This window comes from Loxodonta africana, chromosome X, assembly GCF_030014295.1.
Source record: "Loxodonta africana isolate mLoxAfr1 chromosome X, mLoxAfr1.hap2, whole genome shotgun sequence".
In the NCBI taxonomy this organism is placed as follows: domain Eukaryota; kingdom Metazoa; phylum Chordata; class Mammalia; order Proboscidea; family Elephantidae; genus Loxodonta; species Loxodonta africana.
Window position 1 is genome coordinate 70,749,467 of NC_087369.1, and position 15,234 is coordinate 70,764,700.

At 38.9% G+C, this 15,234-nt stretch overlaps 1 protein-coding gene across 1 annotated transcript in view; it reads right to left on the minus strand.

Moving 5' to 3' along the window:
- The window catches only part of ZC3H12B (zinc finger CCCH-type containing 12B), a 40,486-nt gene extending 32,562 nt beyond the window's left edge, over positions 1 to 7,924 (minus strand). The window contains exon 1 of the mRNA XM_003412746.3: positions 7,041 to 7,924. Within this exon, the coding sequence (XP_003412794.1) occupies positions 7,041 to 7,651 (611 nt within the window). The 5' untranslated portion in view covers positions 7,652 to 7,924. The remainder of the gene's footprint in view (positions 1 to 7,040) is intronic.
- Positions 7,925 to 15,234: the final 7,310 nt, after the last annotated feature.

Here is a 15,234-nt window from a genome sequence, read left to right on the forward strand (position 1 = left end):
GAGAGAGGCATTCACTAGGTAAGAAATATTTTAGGTGTAGGGAATGACAACACAAAGTACAGGAGAGGTCAGCACAACTGGACTAAACCAGAAGCAAAGAAGTTTCCTGAATAAACTGAATGCTTCAAAGGTCAGCGTAGCATGGGCAGGGGTTTGGGGGCCATAGTTTCTGGGGACATCTAAGTCAATTGGCATAATAAAATATATTAGGAAAACATTCTGCGTCCCACTTTGGACAGTGGCATCTGGGGTCTTAAACACTAGCAAGTGGCCATCTAAGATACATCAACTGTTCTCAACCCACCTGGATCAAAGGAGAATGAAGAACATCAAAGACACAAGATAATTATGAGTCCAAGAGACAGAAAGGGCCACATAAACCAGAGACTACATCAGCCTGAGACCAGAAGAACTAGATGGTGCCCAGCTACAACCGATGACTGCCCTAACAGGGAACACAACAGAGAACCCCTGAGGGAGCAGGAGAGCAGTGGGATGCAGACCCCAAATTCTTGTAAAAATTCCAGACTTAATGGTCTGACTGAGACTAGAAAGACCCTGGTGGTCATGGTCCCCAGACCTTCTGTTGGCCCAGGACAGGAACCATTCCCAAAGCCAACTCTTCAGACAGGGATTGGACTGGCAATGGATAGAAAATGATACTGGTGAAGAATGAGCTTCTTCGATCAAGTAGACACATGAGATCATGTTGGCATCTGCTGTCTGGAGGGGAGATGAGAGGGCAGAGAGGGGTCAGAACCTGGCTGAATGGACATGAAAAGAGAGAGTGGAGGGAAGGTGTGTGGTGTCTCATTAGGGGGAGAGCAATTAAGAGTATATTGCAAGGTATGTATAAGTTTTTGTATGAGAGAGATTGACTTGATTTGTAAACTTTCACTTTAAAAGCACAATAAAAATAAAAAGAATGCATAGAATGAAATGGTTTAATATTGCTACTTTCAAAATTACAAAATCTTGAGATGAACAAAATTTGAGTTAATAGAACAATGCAATATAATTTGCAATATGAGGAACAAATTTGGTAGCCATATTTATTTAAATGAAATTGCTCCAAGTTATCCATTGCAGAATTTAAACTTGAGACTGGAGAGTAAAAAACAGATTTGAACCAGTTCGAACTGCCTCAGTCATCGTCAATGAAGCAAAACTGGAACAGAACCAGTATTTTTTTTTTTTTAATTTTGGTGAACCAGAACAGAAAAAATTACATTTCGAAGTCTTGGGGTAAATTGGGCAAGCCCACAGACCTTAATGGGTTAATATTGAATGAACCCAACATGAAAAAGGCAGGTAGAGAATATGTCCAGCTGTGATTTTTCCTATTTCTACAGTGCTGGTAAGTATAAAGAATAATATGAACTTGGGAAGATCATCACAATTGCCATTAGAAGGGGTATTTGGATGAAGCAAACAGAATTTCATTCTCTTGGCTCTATGAGTCCTCACAAACACAATCTAAGTCCAGAAATAAATACAAAAGTAACATTTGCTATTGGATACCCCAGCTTTATGTTTTAGGTAGACAAATTCTTAGTTTAAAATATTTTTTATCATTTCAAAAGTAATATATGCTCATAGTATAAAATGTGAAAAATATATTAAAAAACACATATACATATATGTGTGTATATATATATTATATATATATATACATAAAACCCAACTGTTTTACTACCACCCAGACACAAACACTGTTAATATTATGATGTCTTTGTTTTCTGGCATCAACTTCTTAATATACAGAGAATTATCATATCAAGAAAAAATGTAGCATATCTATAACAGTCCATGAAACATGTGTTAAAATCATAACATTGGAGCATTCCGTGTGCAACACCTAATGCCCAATAAGGATCAGAAAGCACTTTCAACACTTATCAAGGTGGCAGTGAAAACCGATATAAGGACTCGGTATGCAAAGTTTAGTGCTCAGTAAATATTAAAGGAATGAATAAATTTTTGTAAACAAGAAACTAAAGCAATGTTTGCAAGATGACCTATTTTTGTCCAAATCCACAAATTGTCCTTTCGCAATCTAAAAAGGCTAAAATGCGTAGGACCTGCGAGTCACACAGAATGTTTGATGATGCTGTGGCCAATTTTTTCCTGTAAACTGGCTTGGAAAATACCATAAAACAGATTCCCAAGCCAAATTTTGCCTAGCAGATGGGTCACTAGACTCTCCTTCTGCATTTTTTTTTTAAATTAGGATTCAAATGTTTGGGTTTCTCTCAGAATATACAAAGAATATGGTGGTATTTACATTTGAAAGCCTTAATTCCTTGAAATGGATTTTCCCTCCAAAGAAGACAGCTCCCAGAATGATGTACCTTTTAAGGATTTTGTCATATATTAGCATGTCAATCATAGCTACACCACTCCTGCAAATGTTAAACAAATGCCATCAGTGACAAACAAGGTATGATTTCATGGCAGGCTCATCCAACATGCTGAGGAATAACAGATGTTAACATGTAGCCTGTCTAGGGTATACCAATCTCCTGACAAATTTATAGCTAACCAATGGGGACAACAAACCAAAATTAGATTAACAACAAGAACAAATTCATAAGCAGCACTGTAGCTCTGAACTTTGACCACATGAAATGTGAATGCAGAACAAATAGGACTCAACAGAAAATTACCCAGTCAGACGAAATAAAAGAAGAGATACTAACAAGGACACGGTTGGCAAAAAAAAACACATGTGGTCCACTATGCACTTTTTTTAAAAATAATATTTTATTGTGTTTTCAGTGAGAGTTTACACGGCAAATTAGGTTCCCCTTTAAAAATTTCAACACACATTACTCAGTGGCATTGACTACATTTTTCACAGTGTGTCAACATTGTTCTGGTTGTCACGAGCTCTTTTCTTTTTCTTCTAAATTTTATTTATTTTGTTGTTGTCGTTGAAAATATACACAGCAAAACATACACCAGTTCAACAGTTTCTAGATGTACAATTTAGTGACACTGACTACATTCTTCCAGTTGTGTAACCATTCTCACCCTTCTTTTCTGAGTATTTTCTTCCTCATTAACACACACTCACACACCACCCCCTAAGGTTTCTATCTAATCTTTTGAGTTGCTGTTATCAATTTGGTCCCACATAGATAGTTCTTAAAATAGCATAATGCTCAAGGCAGATCTTTATTACTAGTTGAGCTAAACTGTGGTTTTAAGATGACTTCAGGTGATATTTTTGGTTTAAGGTTTAAACATTATCTCAGGGCAATAGTTTTCACAAGTTCATCTACCCTTCATGGCTCCAGAGAATCTTGAAATTCTGTTCTACATCTTCCCCCTTCTGATCAGGATTCTTCTATGGAATCTTTGATCAAAATGTTCAGTGATGGTAGCCGGGCACCGTCCAGTTCATCTGGTTCCATGGCAAAGGAGGCAGTTGTTCATGGAGGCAATTAGCCACACATTCCATATCTTCCTCCTATTTCTTACTCTTCTTCTTCCTATGTTGCTCTAGGTGAATAGAGACCAATTGCTGTGTCTTGGATGGCCACTTGCAACCTTTTAAGACCCTAGGCACTATGCAAAGAACTAGGAGGTAGAACAGAAGCACTAAGCACTTTATTAAGCTAATTAACTGGGATGTCCCATGAAACCTTGACCCTAAACCTCCAAACCAAAAAACCAAATCCCATGAGATGTTTGGCTGTATATAAGCAGCCTCAGCAGCTACTCTTTTTTTTTTTTTGTCATCATTGTAAATGTATCTATCACAGAACTTTTACTAATTCAGCTTTTTACAGGCGCACAACATATTGACAGTAATTACAATAAATGGTCTGTGCAATCCTACCCTTAATCAATGTGTTCGCTGCATACCGGTTTAATATGCTCCTAAAAATAAGGTTGATTTTTTGCTTTGTTTAGACCATGTGAGTTACCTTCAATTTAGCAAAACAGCTCGTACAGGAGACAAAATTTGAGCTTCCTGTGAGTGTGACAGTTTGCTACTGACAGACTAGATATTTGGAAACTGATTACCTTAGTATGTAATCTATTTATTATTCCTTACAAAGCAAATGGACCATAGAGAGTGTCCTTCATAATCAGAGATCCTCAAACAGAAGTTAGAAAACATGGAAAATCCTGTATCTTCACCATGAAGACAAAGTCCCCAGGGAAGTCCAGGGCTCTTCTCATCCCCATCTCCAAAGCACACAGTCATTGAGGAAGCTTAGGCCTTGGGAAACTGGTCCAGTCTAGGGTATCCGGTTTGGTAAGAGACTGAGTTGGGAAGATCTAATACCTCTTCTCTGCAAGAATCAGTCTAACTTATGCAGATTAGGAAAGGAAGAGAGATATTGTTGGCCCTTTGAACGTAGAAATCACCCTCTGTCTTTCACTGGCTCCCCGCATCATTCTGATTGCTGTATTGTATGCAGATCATTTGATTTTCTTGTTACTATTCTTCTGGTCCCCCTCATTAAAACAGGGAAGATGTCTAGCCTGTTTTACCTACCTTGTGATGACATTGTCATGATTTTTAAAAGATTTGAAAAAGGAAATCTGTAAATATATTCTCTGTTACTAAGATGTCAAATATTCTTAATAACACTAATAGACACATAATATTGCATGACATTTTTGAAAGAGCATTGGAGTCAGATTCAGGTTTAAATCCAAGCTTTGTCGTTTATTACCTGTATAACCTTGAGCAATTCGGGAACTCCATCTTTCTGAATTGGAGTCTCCTCATCTGCAAAAATGAGGCTAAATAGCTTATTCTTGTAAGGTTTTTAGTAAGGATTAAATCACACACGCAAAAGTACCTGGCATGAAGAGTAGGTATTTATAAATGTTAGTTTCATTTCATTTATTTGAAGCCAGAATACTTGAGTTAAAGTCCTTATCTTTTTATTAGCTGTGTAACCTCAGGGAAGTCACTCAACTTTGCTAAGTTTGTTTTCTCATCTGTAAATTAAGGTTGCTCTGAGGATTAAACAGGGATATATATATATATATATATATATGTATGTATACGTATATATATTTTTTAACCATTTCATTTCTTTATTCTGTATTTTGGGAGAGGCAGTAGCTGCAGTTCCCTCCATGACAAAGTGAAAACCTTGTCTTGCAAATAATTTCCTTACTAACGTTGCAAACCCAAACAACAAGAGCTAGATTCCTGAAAGGGTCAGAGCATCCAGTTCCCCATTTTAGCTTCCTTCGGCCCTGCCATAGCAACACCATGATGAAGCTGCCAGAGAGGTGTGGTGTTAGAGCACCCCTCTCTTGAACTTGACCTTCCTCCTGAGCCACGGGGCACCAGTTTCAGCTTCTGCTATGCACTGTTCTCCAAAGTGGCCAAGAATTGGCTTCTTCCTGCCAAGGCATAGATAGTATTGCTAAACTGGGCTATATATTAAAATGTATCTCCAGATAACCTGCTAGGCAACTCATGCATATCAGCAATGGTATGGTTCATAAGACTTGCCCCAATTCCTGTTCCCTTGTGTCTTTGTGGGTGTGCCTAATACTGTGCTATGTGCTGTGGGGAAATAAGGGATGCATAAAAAAGGTCCCTGTCCTCAAAGACAATGAGATGATCAAATTAAAAACTTCGCTAGTCCAAGGCTTTTTACTTTGTTTTGATTGCTCAAGGTATAAGAATTCCAGTGACTCCATCAAGCAATGGTGGACTCAATAGAAAGCGAGCTCCTGATCACCGGGAATGTTCAAGCCAAGGCAACTCAGTGAATTAAAAGAACAGATTCTTAAGGCTCTCTGACATGAAATAAAAAACTATATGAAAGAGAACGGAATGAAGTACGAAGGCACTGGTGGTACTGTATTGGTTTCCTATTGCTGCTGTAACAAATTACCACAAATCTAGGGGCTTCAAATAATACAAATTTATTTTCTTATAGTTTTGGAGGTCAGAAGACTAAAATTAAGGTGTTGGTAAGGCTACATTCCTTCTGGGGGCTTCAAGAGAGAACCTATTTCCTTGCCTTTTTCAGCTTCTAGAGGCTGCCCACATTCCTTGGCTCATGGCTCCTTTTTCACATCACTCCAACTTTTTGCTTCTGTTGTCATCTCTCCTACTACTTCCTCTGATTCTACTTATATCTTGTGATTACATTGGGCCCATCTAGATAATCCAAAATAATCTTCATTTCAAAATCTTTACCTTAATCACACCTGCAAAGTCACTTTTAGCATGTAAAGTAACATGTTCACAGAATCTGGGGATTAGGATGTGAACATCTTTGAGGGGGGCATTATTCAGTCTGCTACAGGTACCAAAGCTCAGAGACAGTAAAAATCCAGGAGGTCTTTGTGGAGGGGGTGTATTTTGAAGGTTATGAAGATAATATCATATTTTCTAGATTGGGAAATGACATGAACAACGTGATTTACATGGAAACTGTTAAAGAGAGTGACATAAATGCAATAAGCGTGATAAATATGATCAAACGGGAGGAGGGAAAGGTCAGATCACAAAGAGCCTGAAAGTTAGGCAGAGAGGTACAAAGTTGGTAGAATAGGATTTGGGAGTTACTGCAAGTTCCTAAGTAACCACCCAAGTGATATTATGAAAATAAGCATTTCAGGATGATTAGACTAGCCAAGTAAGTATAAGGGGAACAAAAGCTGAATGGGTATGTTACCTTGGAAACATCACTGATATCTAAGCTGCTTTCAGAACGCCTGAAAACAAACTGGCAACAACTTCAAAGGAGAGAGATAAGGCAAACGCAGGATCGTTTTAGCCTCTGTCCACCTGCATTTAAAACCACCAGTGGGTCCATGGGAGAAAGATGTGGCGGTCTGCTTCTGTACAGAATTACAGCCTTGGAAACTCTATGAGGTTGCTATGAGTCAGAATAGACTAGATGGCAGTGGGTTTGGTTTTTTAGTTTGGTCCACCTACAGGGGCACAAGTCACAGACAACAGCCAAGGTAATCTTATAGCATTTTGCAAAGAAACACTATTTCCACGTGCTTAAGAATTTTTTTTAAGAGAGAACAAATATACCACTTACCTCATTGCCACATTGCTTCCATCAATGACAACTGGTCTCAAGTTGTCACTGTTGTCTATTTCATCTTCAAGAGATAGTTCAGGACATGCAGTCTCTCTGGAGCTGGGTCCACGAGGCACTAATAGACTCAAATTGATCTGTCCTTCTGAATCACCTTTGTTCCCAAGTCTGACAAGTTCTGCCAATATATCATTAATAAGTGATTCTGGGCCCAGCTTGTTCAGCACTGATTGAATCTGCTCCTCTGTATATCCCAGCTTTAGAGCAAAGTCTATCTTGGCTTGATATTCCTTTTCCAGGTCAAGCTTCCCATCCTTTAGAATGCTGCTCTGGGAGAAGCTTGGATGATCCAGGCAGGGTGATCGACAGAGCTGGCGATGTGGCTTGGAGGGGATCTCCTTTTTCTTCAACTGAACATTTCGAGGTTGGCAGCTGTTGTTGATGTTTTTGCTGCTCTTAAAGCTCATCTGTTCTGGGTCACTCTCAGAGCTTGTCCACTCTTCAGAATCGGCATTGCCCTGCTCAGTGCTGCCCTGCTTAGGCTGCTGCTGCTTCTCCTTGGAGGCACTCTTCTTCATTTTTGGTGTTCCCACCACAGCTGTGGCCGTCATCCCGTTCAGTAGACAGTCTGATGTCTAATCAAATCTTTCACTTTTTAGCCTGCTAGTAATCTGTGTACAGTGGCTTTCTTCTGTGGTAAAATGCAGTGGTAGTGTAAGAGTTTGTCCGCTTGGGTTGATCTGTTCAGATATTCCCAACTCCTAGAAATGAACACACATACCACAATCATGTTTAGTGAAATTCTGGAAAAGAAATTTAGAATACAGGGGATTCTTCCTAAGAAACCACAGATTCTTTGGTGTTTGGTTTTCCTGCTTAGAATGATTGCCCTCAACCTTACATTAAAAATAGATCACATCTCTAATTCTTTAATGGAAATCCTGGTGGCGTAGTGGTTAAGTGCTACGGCTGCTAACCAAAAAAGTTTTGGCAGTTTAAATCCACTAGGCCCTCCTTGGAAACTCTATGGGGCAGTTCTACTTTGTCCTATAGGGTCGTTATGAGAAGGAATCAACTTGACGGCAATGGGTTTGGTATTGGTTTTTGGTAATTCTCTAGTAATTCTAGACAAAAATTTCAGTGATAGCAATAATGTTCCCACAACACACACACACACAAACCACAGCTGAAGTTAACATCTTATCACAACAGCTTTTAAGAAAAAGAAGCATATATCTACATCTATAGATATCTATATACATATATATACATAGATACACACACATATATATATAGAATATTTCAAAGGGTGGCTAGAGAAGGCAAAGTAAAGTATTATAATGAAATGTGCAAAGATAGAAAACCAAGAGGGAACACGCTTGGCATTTCTTAAGCTGAAGGAACTGAAGAAAAAATTCAAGCCTCGATTTGCAATATTGAAGGATTTTACGGAGAAAATACTAAACAATGCAGGAAACATCAAAAGAAGATGGAAGGAACACTCACAGTCACTGTACCAAAAAGATTCGTCAACATTCGAACATTTCAGGAGGTAGCATATGATCAAGAACCGATGGTAGTGAGGGAAGAGGTCCAAGCTGCACTGAAAGCATTGGCCAAAAACAACTCTCCTGGCATTGACGGAATACCAATTGAGATGTTTCAATAAAAGGATCCAGCACTGGAAATGCTCATTCGTCTATGCCAAGAAATTTGGAAGACAGCTACCTGGCCAATCAACTGGAAGGGATCCTTATTTGTACCCATTCCAAAGAAAGATGATCCAACAGAATGCGGAAATTATAGAACAAGATCATTAATATCACACACAAGCAAAATTTTGCTTAAGATCTTTCAAAAGCAATTACAACAGTACATCGACAGGGAACTGCCAGAAATTCAAGGCAGATTCAGAAGAGGATGTGGAACAAGGGATATCATTGCTGATGTCAGGTGGATCATGGCTGAAAGCAGAGAATACCAGAAAGATGTTTACCTATATTTTATGGATTATGCAAAGGCATTCGACCATATGGATCATAACAAATTATGGATAACATTGTGAAGAATGGGAATTCCAGAACACTTAATTGTACTCATGAGGAAACTGTATTTAGGCCAAGAAGCAGTCATTCAAACAGAACGAGGGAATACTGTGTGGTTCAAAGTCAGGAAATGTGTGCATCAGGGTTGTATCCTTTCACCATACTTATTCAATCTGTATGCTGAGTAAATAATCCAAGAAGCTGGATTATATGACGATGAATGGGACATCAGGATTGGAGGAAGACTCATTAACAATCTGAGATATGCAGATGACACAACCTTGCTTGCTGAAAGTAAAGAGGACTTGAAGCACTTACTAATGAAGATCGAAGACTACATACAGCCTTCAGTATGAATTACACCTCAACATAAAAAAAGAAAAAAAGAAAACAAAAATCCTCACAACTGGACCAATAAGCAACATCATGATAAACAGAGAAAATATTGAGGTTGTAAAGGATTTTATTTTACTTGTGTCCAAAATCAATGCCCTTGGAAGCAGCAGTCAAGAAATCAAAAGACGTATTGCGTTGGGCAAATCTACTATAAAAGATCTCTTTAAAGTGTTAAAAACCAAAGATGTCACTTTAAGGACTAAGGTAGGCCTGACCCAAGCAAAGGGGTTTTCAAACGCCTCATTTGCATGTGAAAGCTGGACAATGAATAAGAAAGAGCCAAGAAGAATTGATGCCTTTGAATTATGGTGTTGGCAAAGACTACTGAATATACCGTGGACTTCCAGAACAAATAAATCTGTCTTGGAAGAAGTACAGCCAGAATGTTCTTTAGAAGCAAGGATGGCAAGAGTTTATCTCACATACTTTGGACATGTTATCAGGAGGACCAGTCCCTGGAGAAAGACGTTATGCTTGGTAGAGTAGTGAAAAAGAAGAAGACCTTCAGTGAGATCGATTGACACAGTGGCTGCAATAATGGGTTCAAGCTTAACAGCGATTGTGAGGATGGTGCAGGACTGGGCAATGTTGCATTCTGTTTTACTTAGGGTCACTGTGAGCCGGAACTGACTTGATAGCACCTAACAACAACACATCTCTCTCTCTATATATATATCCTTGGAAGGACTGTCTCTCTTCCTTTCTGCCAGGGAAGTATTTCCAGGTCCCACATCAGTTCCTTCTTGCTAAGACTGACAAGCACAATCTCCTCAGCATTACTCTTTGCAAAATATTAGAGATCCCATCTACTGGGGAGACTGAAAAGCCATTATGCTTGCTTTGAAGCAATTGAAGCAAGCTCTAAGGATAACAAGTAGAGAGATGTGTTCCAGATAATAAGGAAGAAGGTGTGTGTACACTCATTAATGTATCTGCAGCCTAGTTATTTATATTATTATTATTTTTATGAATGGAATTCTTTTTTTTTATTGTGCTTTAAGTGAAAGTTTACAATTCAAGTTAGTTTCTCATACAAAAACATACACACATTGTTATATGCCTCTAGTTGCTTTCCGTACAATGCGACAGCTCACTTCTTCTCCTGACCTTGTATTTCCCATGTCCATTCAACCAGCTCCTGTCCCCTTCTGCCTTCTCATCTAGTCTCCAGATAGGAGCTGCCCACATAGTCTCATGTGTCTACTTGAGCTAAGAAGCACACTCCTCACCAGTATCATTTTATGTTTTATAGTACAGTCTAATTTTTGTCTGAAGAGTTGGCTTCGGGAATGGTTTTAGTTTTGGGCTAACAGACAGTCCGGGGACCATGGGCTCTGGGGTCCCTCCAGTCTGTCAGACCATTAAGTCCAGTCTTTTTATTAGAATTTGAGGTCTGCATCCCACTTTTCTTCTGCTCCATCAGGGATTCTATTTTATGTTCCCTGTCAGGGCAGTCATTGGCGGTAACTAGGCACCATCTAGTTCTTCTGGTCTCAGGCTGATGGAGGCCCTGGTTTATGTGGCTCTTTCTTTCTCTTGGGCTCATATTTTCCTTGTGTCTTTGCTATTCATTCTCCTTTGCTCCATGTGGGTTGGAAAAAATTGATGCATCTTAGATGGCTGCTTGCTAGCTTTTAAGACCCCAGACGCGACTCACCAAAGTGGGATGCAGAACATTATCTTAATATACTTTGTTATGCCAATTGACTTAGATGTCCCCTGAAACCATGGTCCCCGGACCCCCACCTCTGTTACTCTGTCCCTGGAAGTGTTTGGTTGTACTCAAGAAACTTCTTAGCTTTTGGATTAGTCCGGTGGTGCTAACTTCCCCTGTATTGTGTGTTACCCTTCCCTTCACCTAAAATAATTCTTGTCTACTATAATTTAAAAAAAAAAATTTTTTTTTAATAATTAGTATATATTAGTGAATGCCCCTCGCCCTCCCTCCCCTCCCTTGTAACCATCAAAGAATGTTTTCTTCTGTGTTTAAACCTTTTAACGAATTCTTATAATAGTGGTCTCATACAATGTTTATCCTTTGGTAACTAATTTCACTCAGCATAATGCCTTCCAGATTCCTCCATGTTATGAGATGTTTTACAGATTCATCATTGTAGTATTCCATTGTGTGAATATACCATAATTTGTTTATCTATTCATCCGTTGATGGGCACCTTGGTTGCTTCCATCTTTTTGCTATTGTAAACAGTGCTGCAGTGAACATGGGTGTGTATATATCTGTTCATGTGAAGGCTTTTATTTCTCTAGAATATATTTCAAGGAGTGGGATTGCTGGGTGGTATGGCAATTCTATTTCTAGCTTTTTAAGGAAGTGCCAAATTGATTTCCAAGGTGGTTGTACCATTTTACATTCCCACAAGCAGTGTAAAAGTATTCCAGACTCTCCACAACCTCTCCAACATTTATTATTTTGTGGCTTTTGGACTAATGTCAACCTTTTTGGGGTGAGATGTTATCTCATTGTAGTTTTGATTTGCATTTCTCTAATGGCTAATGATTGTGAGCATTTCCTCATGTATCTGTTAGGTGCCTGAATGTCTTTGGTGAAGTGCCTGTTCATATCTTTTGGCCATTTAAAAAAAAATTATTGTGCTTTAAGTGAAAGTTTACAAATCAAGTCAGTCTCTCATACAAAAATTTATATACACCTTGCTATACACTCCTAATTGCTCTCCCCCTAATGAGACAACCCGCTCCTTCCCTGTACTCTCTCTTTTCGTGTCCATTCTATCAGCTTCTAACCCCATCTGCCCTCTCATCTCCCCTCCAGATAGGAGATATCTTTTGGCCATTTTTTAATTGTGTTGTTTGTCTTTCTGTTGTTGAGGTTTTGCAGTGTCTTGTAGATTTTAGAGATTAGACGCTGGTTGGATTGGCCATAGTCAATTTTTTTTCCCCGTCTGTAGGTTGTCTTTTTATTCTTTTTGTGAAGTCTTTGGATGAGCATAAGTGTTTGATTTTTAGGAGCTCCCAGTTATCTAGTTTCTCTTCTGGCAATTGTGCATTGTTAGTAATGTTTTGTATACAGTTTATGCCATGTATCAGGGCTCCTAGCATTCTCGCTATTTTTTCTTCCATGATCTTTACAGTTTTAGATTTTATATTTAGGTCTTTGATCCATTTTGAGTTAGTTTTTGTGCATGGTGTGAAGTATGGGTTTTGTTTCATTTTTTTGTAGATGGTTACCCAGTTATCTGCAGTCTATTTTTTAAAATAATTTTTTATCGTACCTTAGATAAAGGTTTACAGACCAAACTAGTTTCTCATTAAACAGTCAGTATACTCATTGTTCTATGACATTGGTTAACAACTCCACAACATGTCAACATTCTCCCTTCTCAACCTTGGGTTCCCTATTACCAGCTTTCCTCTTCCCTCCTGCCTCCTAGTCCCTGCCCCTTGTCTGGTGTGCCCCTTTAGTCTTGTTTTGTTTTATGTGCCTGTCCAATCTTTGGCTGAACGGTGAACCTCAGGAGTGACTTCATTACTGAGCTGAAAGGGTGTCTGGGGGCCATACTGTCAGCATTTCTCCAGTCTCTGTCAGGCCAGCAAGTCTGGTCTTTCTTTTTTGAGTTAGAATTTTGTTCTACATTTCTCTCCAGCTCTGTCCAGGACCCTCTATTTTGATCCTTGTCAGAGCAGTGAGTGGTGGTAGCCGGGCACCATCTAGTTGTGCTGTACTCAGTCTGGTGAAGGCCGTGGTAGATGTGGTCCATTAGTCCTTTGGACTATTCTTTCCCTTGTAGCCTTAGTTTTCTTCATTATTCCTTGCTCCCGAAGGGGTGAGACCAGTGGAGTATCCTAGATGGCCATGCACAGGCTTTTAAGATTCCAGATGCTACTCACTGAAGTAGAATGTAGAACATTTTCTTTATGAGCTATGTTATGCCAATTGAGCTACATGTTCCCCAAGACCATGGTCACCACAGCCCTCAGCCCAGCATTTCGGTCCTTCAGGGAGTTTTGATGTGTCTTTGGAGCTTCTGTGACCTTCCCTTGTACAAGTTGTGCTGGCTTCCCCAGTATTGTGTACTGTCTTACCCTTCACCAGTTACCACTTACCTATTGTTTATTTTTTTTTCATCCCACCCCTCCCCTCCCTCGTAACCTTCAAAGATTGTTTCTTTTTGTGTGTAAACCTTTTCACGAGTTTGTATTGTATGAGTCGTCTCATACAATATTTGTCCTTCTGTGATTGACTTATTTCACTCAGCATAATGTCTTCCAGATTCATCCATGTTATGAGATGCTTCACAGATTCATTGTTCTTTATCATTGTGTAATACTCCATTGTGTGTATGTACCATAGTTTGTTTATCCATTCATCTGTTGGTGGGCATCGAGGTTGTTTTAATTTTTTTTTGCTGTTGTGAACAATGCTGCAATGAATATGGGTGTACATATGTCTATTCCTGTGACGATTCTTATTTCTCTAGGATATATTCCTAGGAGTGGGATTGCTTGATCATATGGTATTTCTATTTCTAACTTTCTAAGGAAGGGCCATATCATTTTCCAAAGTGGTTTATCACTTTGCATTCCCACCAGCACTGCATAAGTGTTCCGATCTCCCCGCAGTCTCTCCAACATTTGTCATTTCCTGTTTTTATGATTCGTGCCAGTAATGCCGGGGTGAGACGTATTTCATTGTGCTTTTGATTTGCATTCCTCTAATGGCTAGTGATTGTGAGCATTTCCTCAGGTGTCTGTTGGCTGCTCGAATGTCTTCTTTGGTGAAGTGTTTTTTCATTTCCTTTGCCCATTTTTTAATTGGATTTTTTGTCTTTTGGTTGTAGTGGTGTTGGATTTTCTTGTAGATTTCAGAGATTAGAACTTTGTCTGATCTTTAATAGCCAAAAATTTTTTTTCCCAGTGTGTAGGTTCTCTTTTTACTCTTTTGGTGAAGTCTTTTGATGAGCATGCGTGTTTAATTTTTAGAAGATCCCAGTTATCTAGCTTATCTTCTGGAGTTTGTGTGTTGTTGGTTGTGGTTTGTATCTTGTTAATTTGTGTATTAGGGACTCTAACATTGATCCTATTTTTTCTTCTATGAACTTCATAGTTTTGGGCTTTATATTTAGGTCTTTGATCCCATTTGTGTTAGTTTTTGTATATGGTGCCAGGTATGAATCCTGTTTCATTTTTTTTTTTTTTTTGCAGATGGACATCTGGTTTTGCCACACCATTTGTGAGAAAAATTGTCTTTTCCCCATTTGATGGACATTGGGCCCTTGTCGAAGATCAGGTGACCATAGGTGGATGGATTTACATCTGTCTTCTCAATTCTGTTCCATTGGTTAATGTATCTGTCATTGTACCAGTACCAGGCTGTTTTGACTACCATAACTGTATAGTAGGTTCTGAGGTCAGGCAGTGTGAGTCCTCCTACTTTATTCATCTTCTTCGATACTGCTTTACTTATCCGGGCCTTCTTCCCTTTCCATAAGAAGTTAATGATAAGTTTCTCCATCTCTTCAAAGAATGTTGTTGGTATTTGGATAGGTATTGCATTGTATTTGTAAATTGCTTTGGGTAGAATTGTCATTTTCACAATGTTGAGTCTCCCTGTCCATGAGCTTGGTATGTTTTTCCATTTATGTAGATCTCTTTTGGTTTCTTGCAGTAGCGTTTTGTAGTTTTCTTTGCATAGGTCCTTTACACTCCGGGTTAGATTTATTCCTAAGTATTTTATTTTTTTAGGGGCTATTGTATTGTTTTTGTGATTTCCTTTT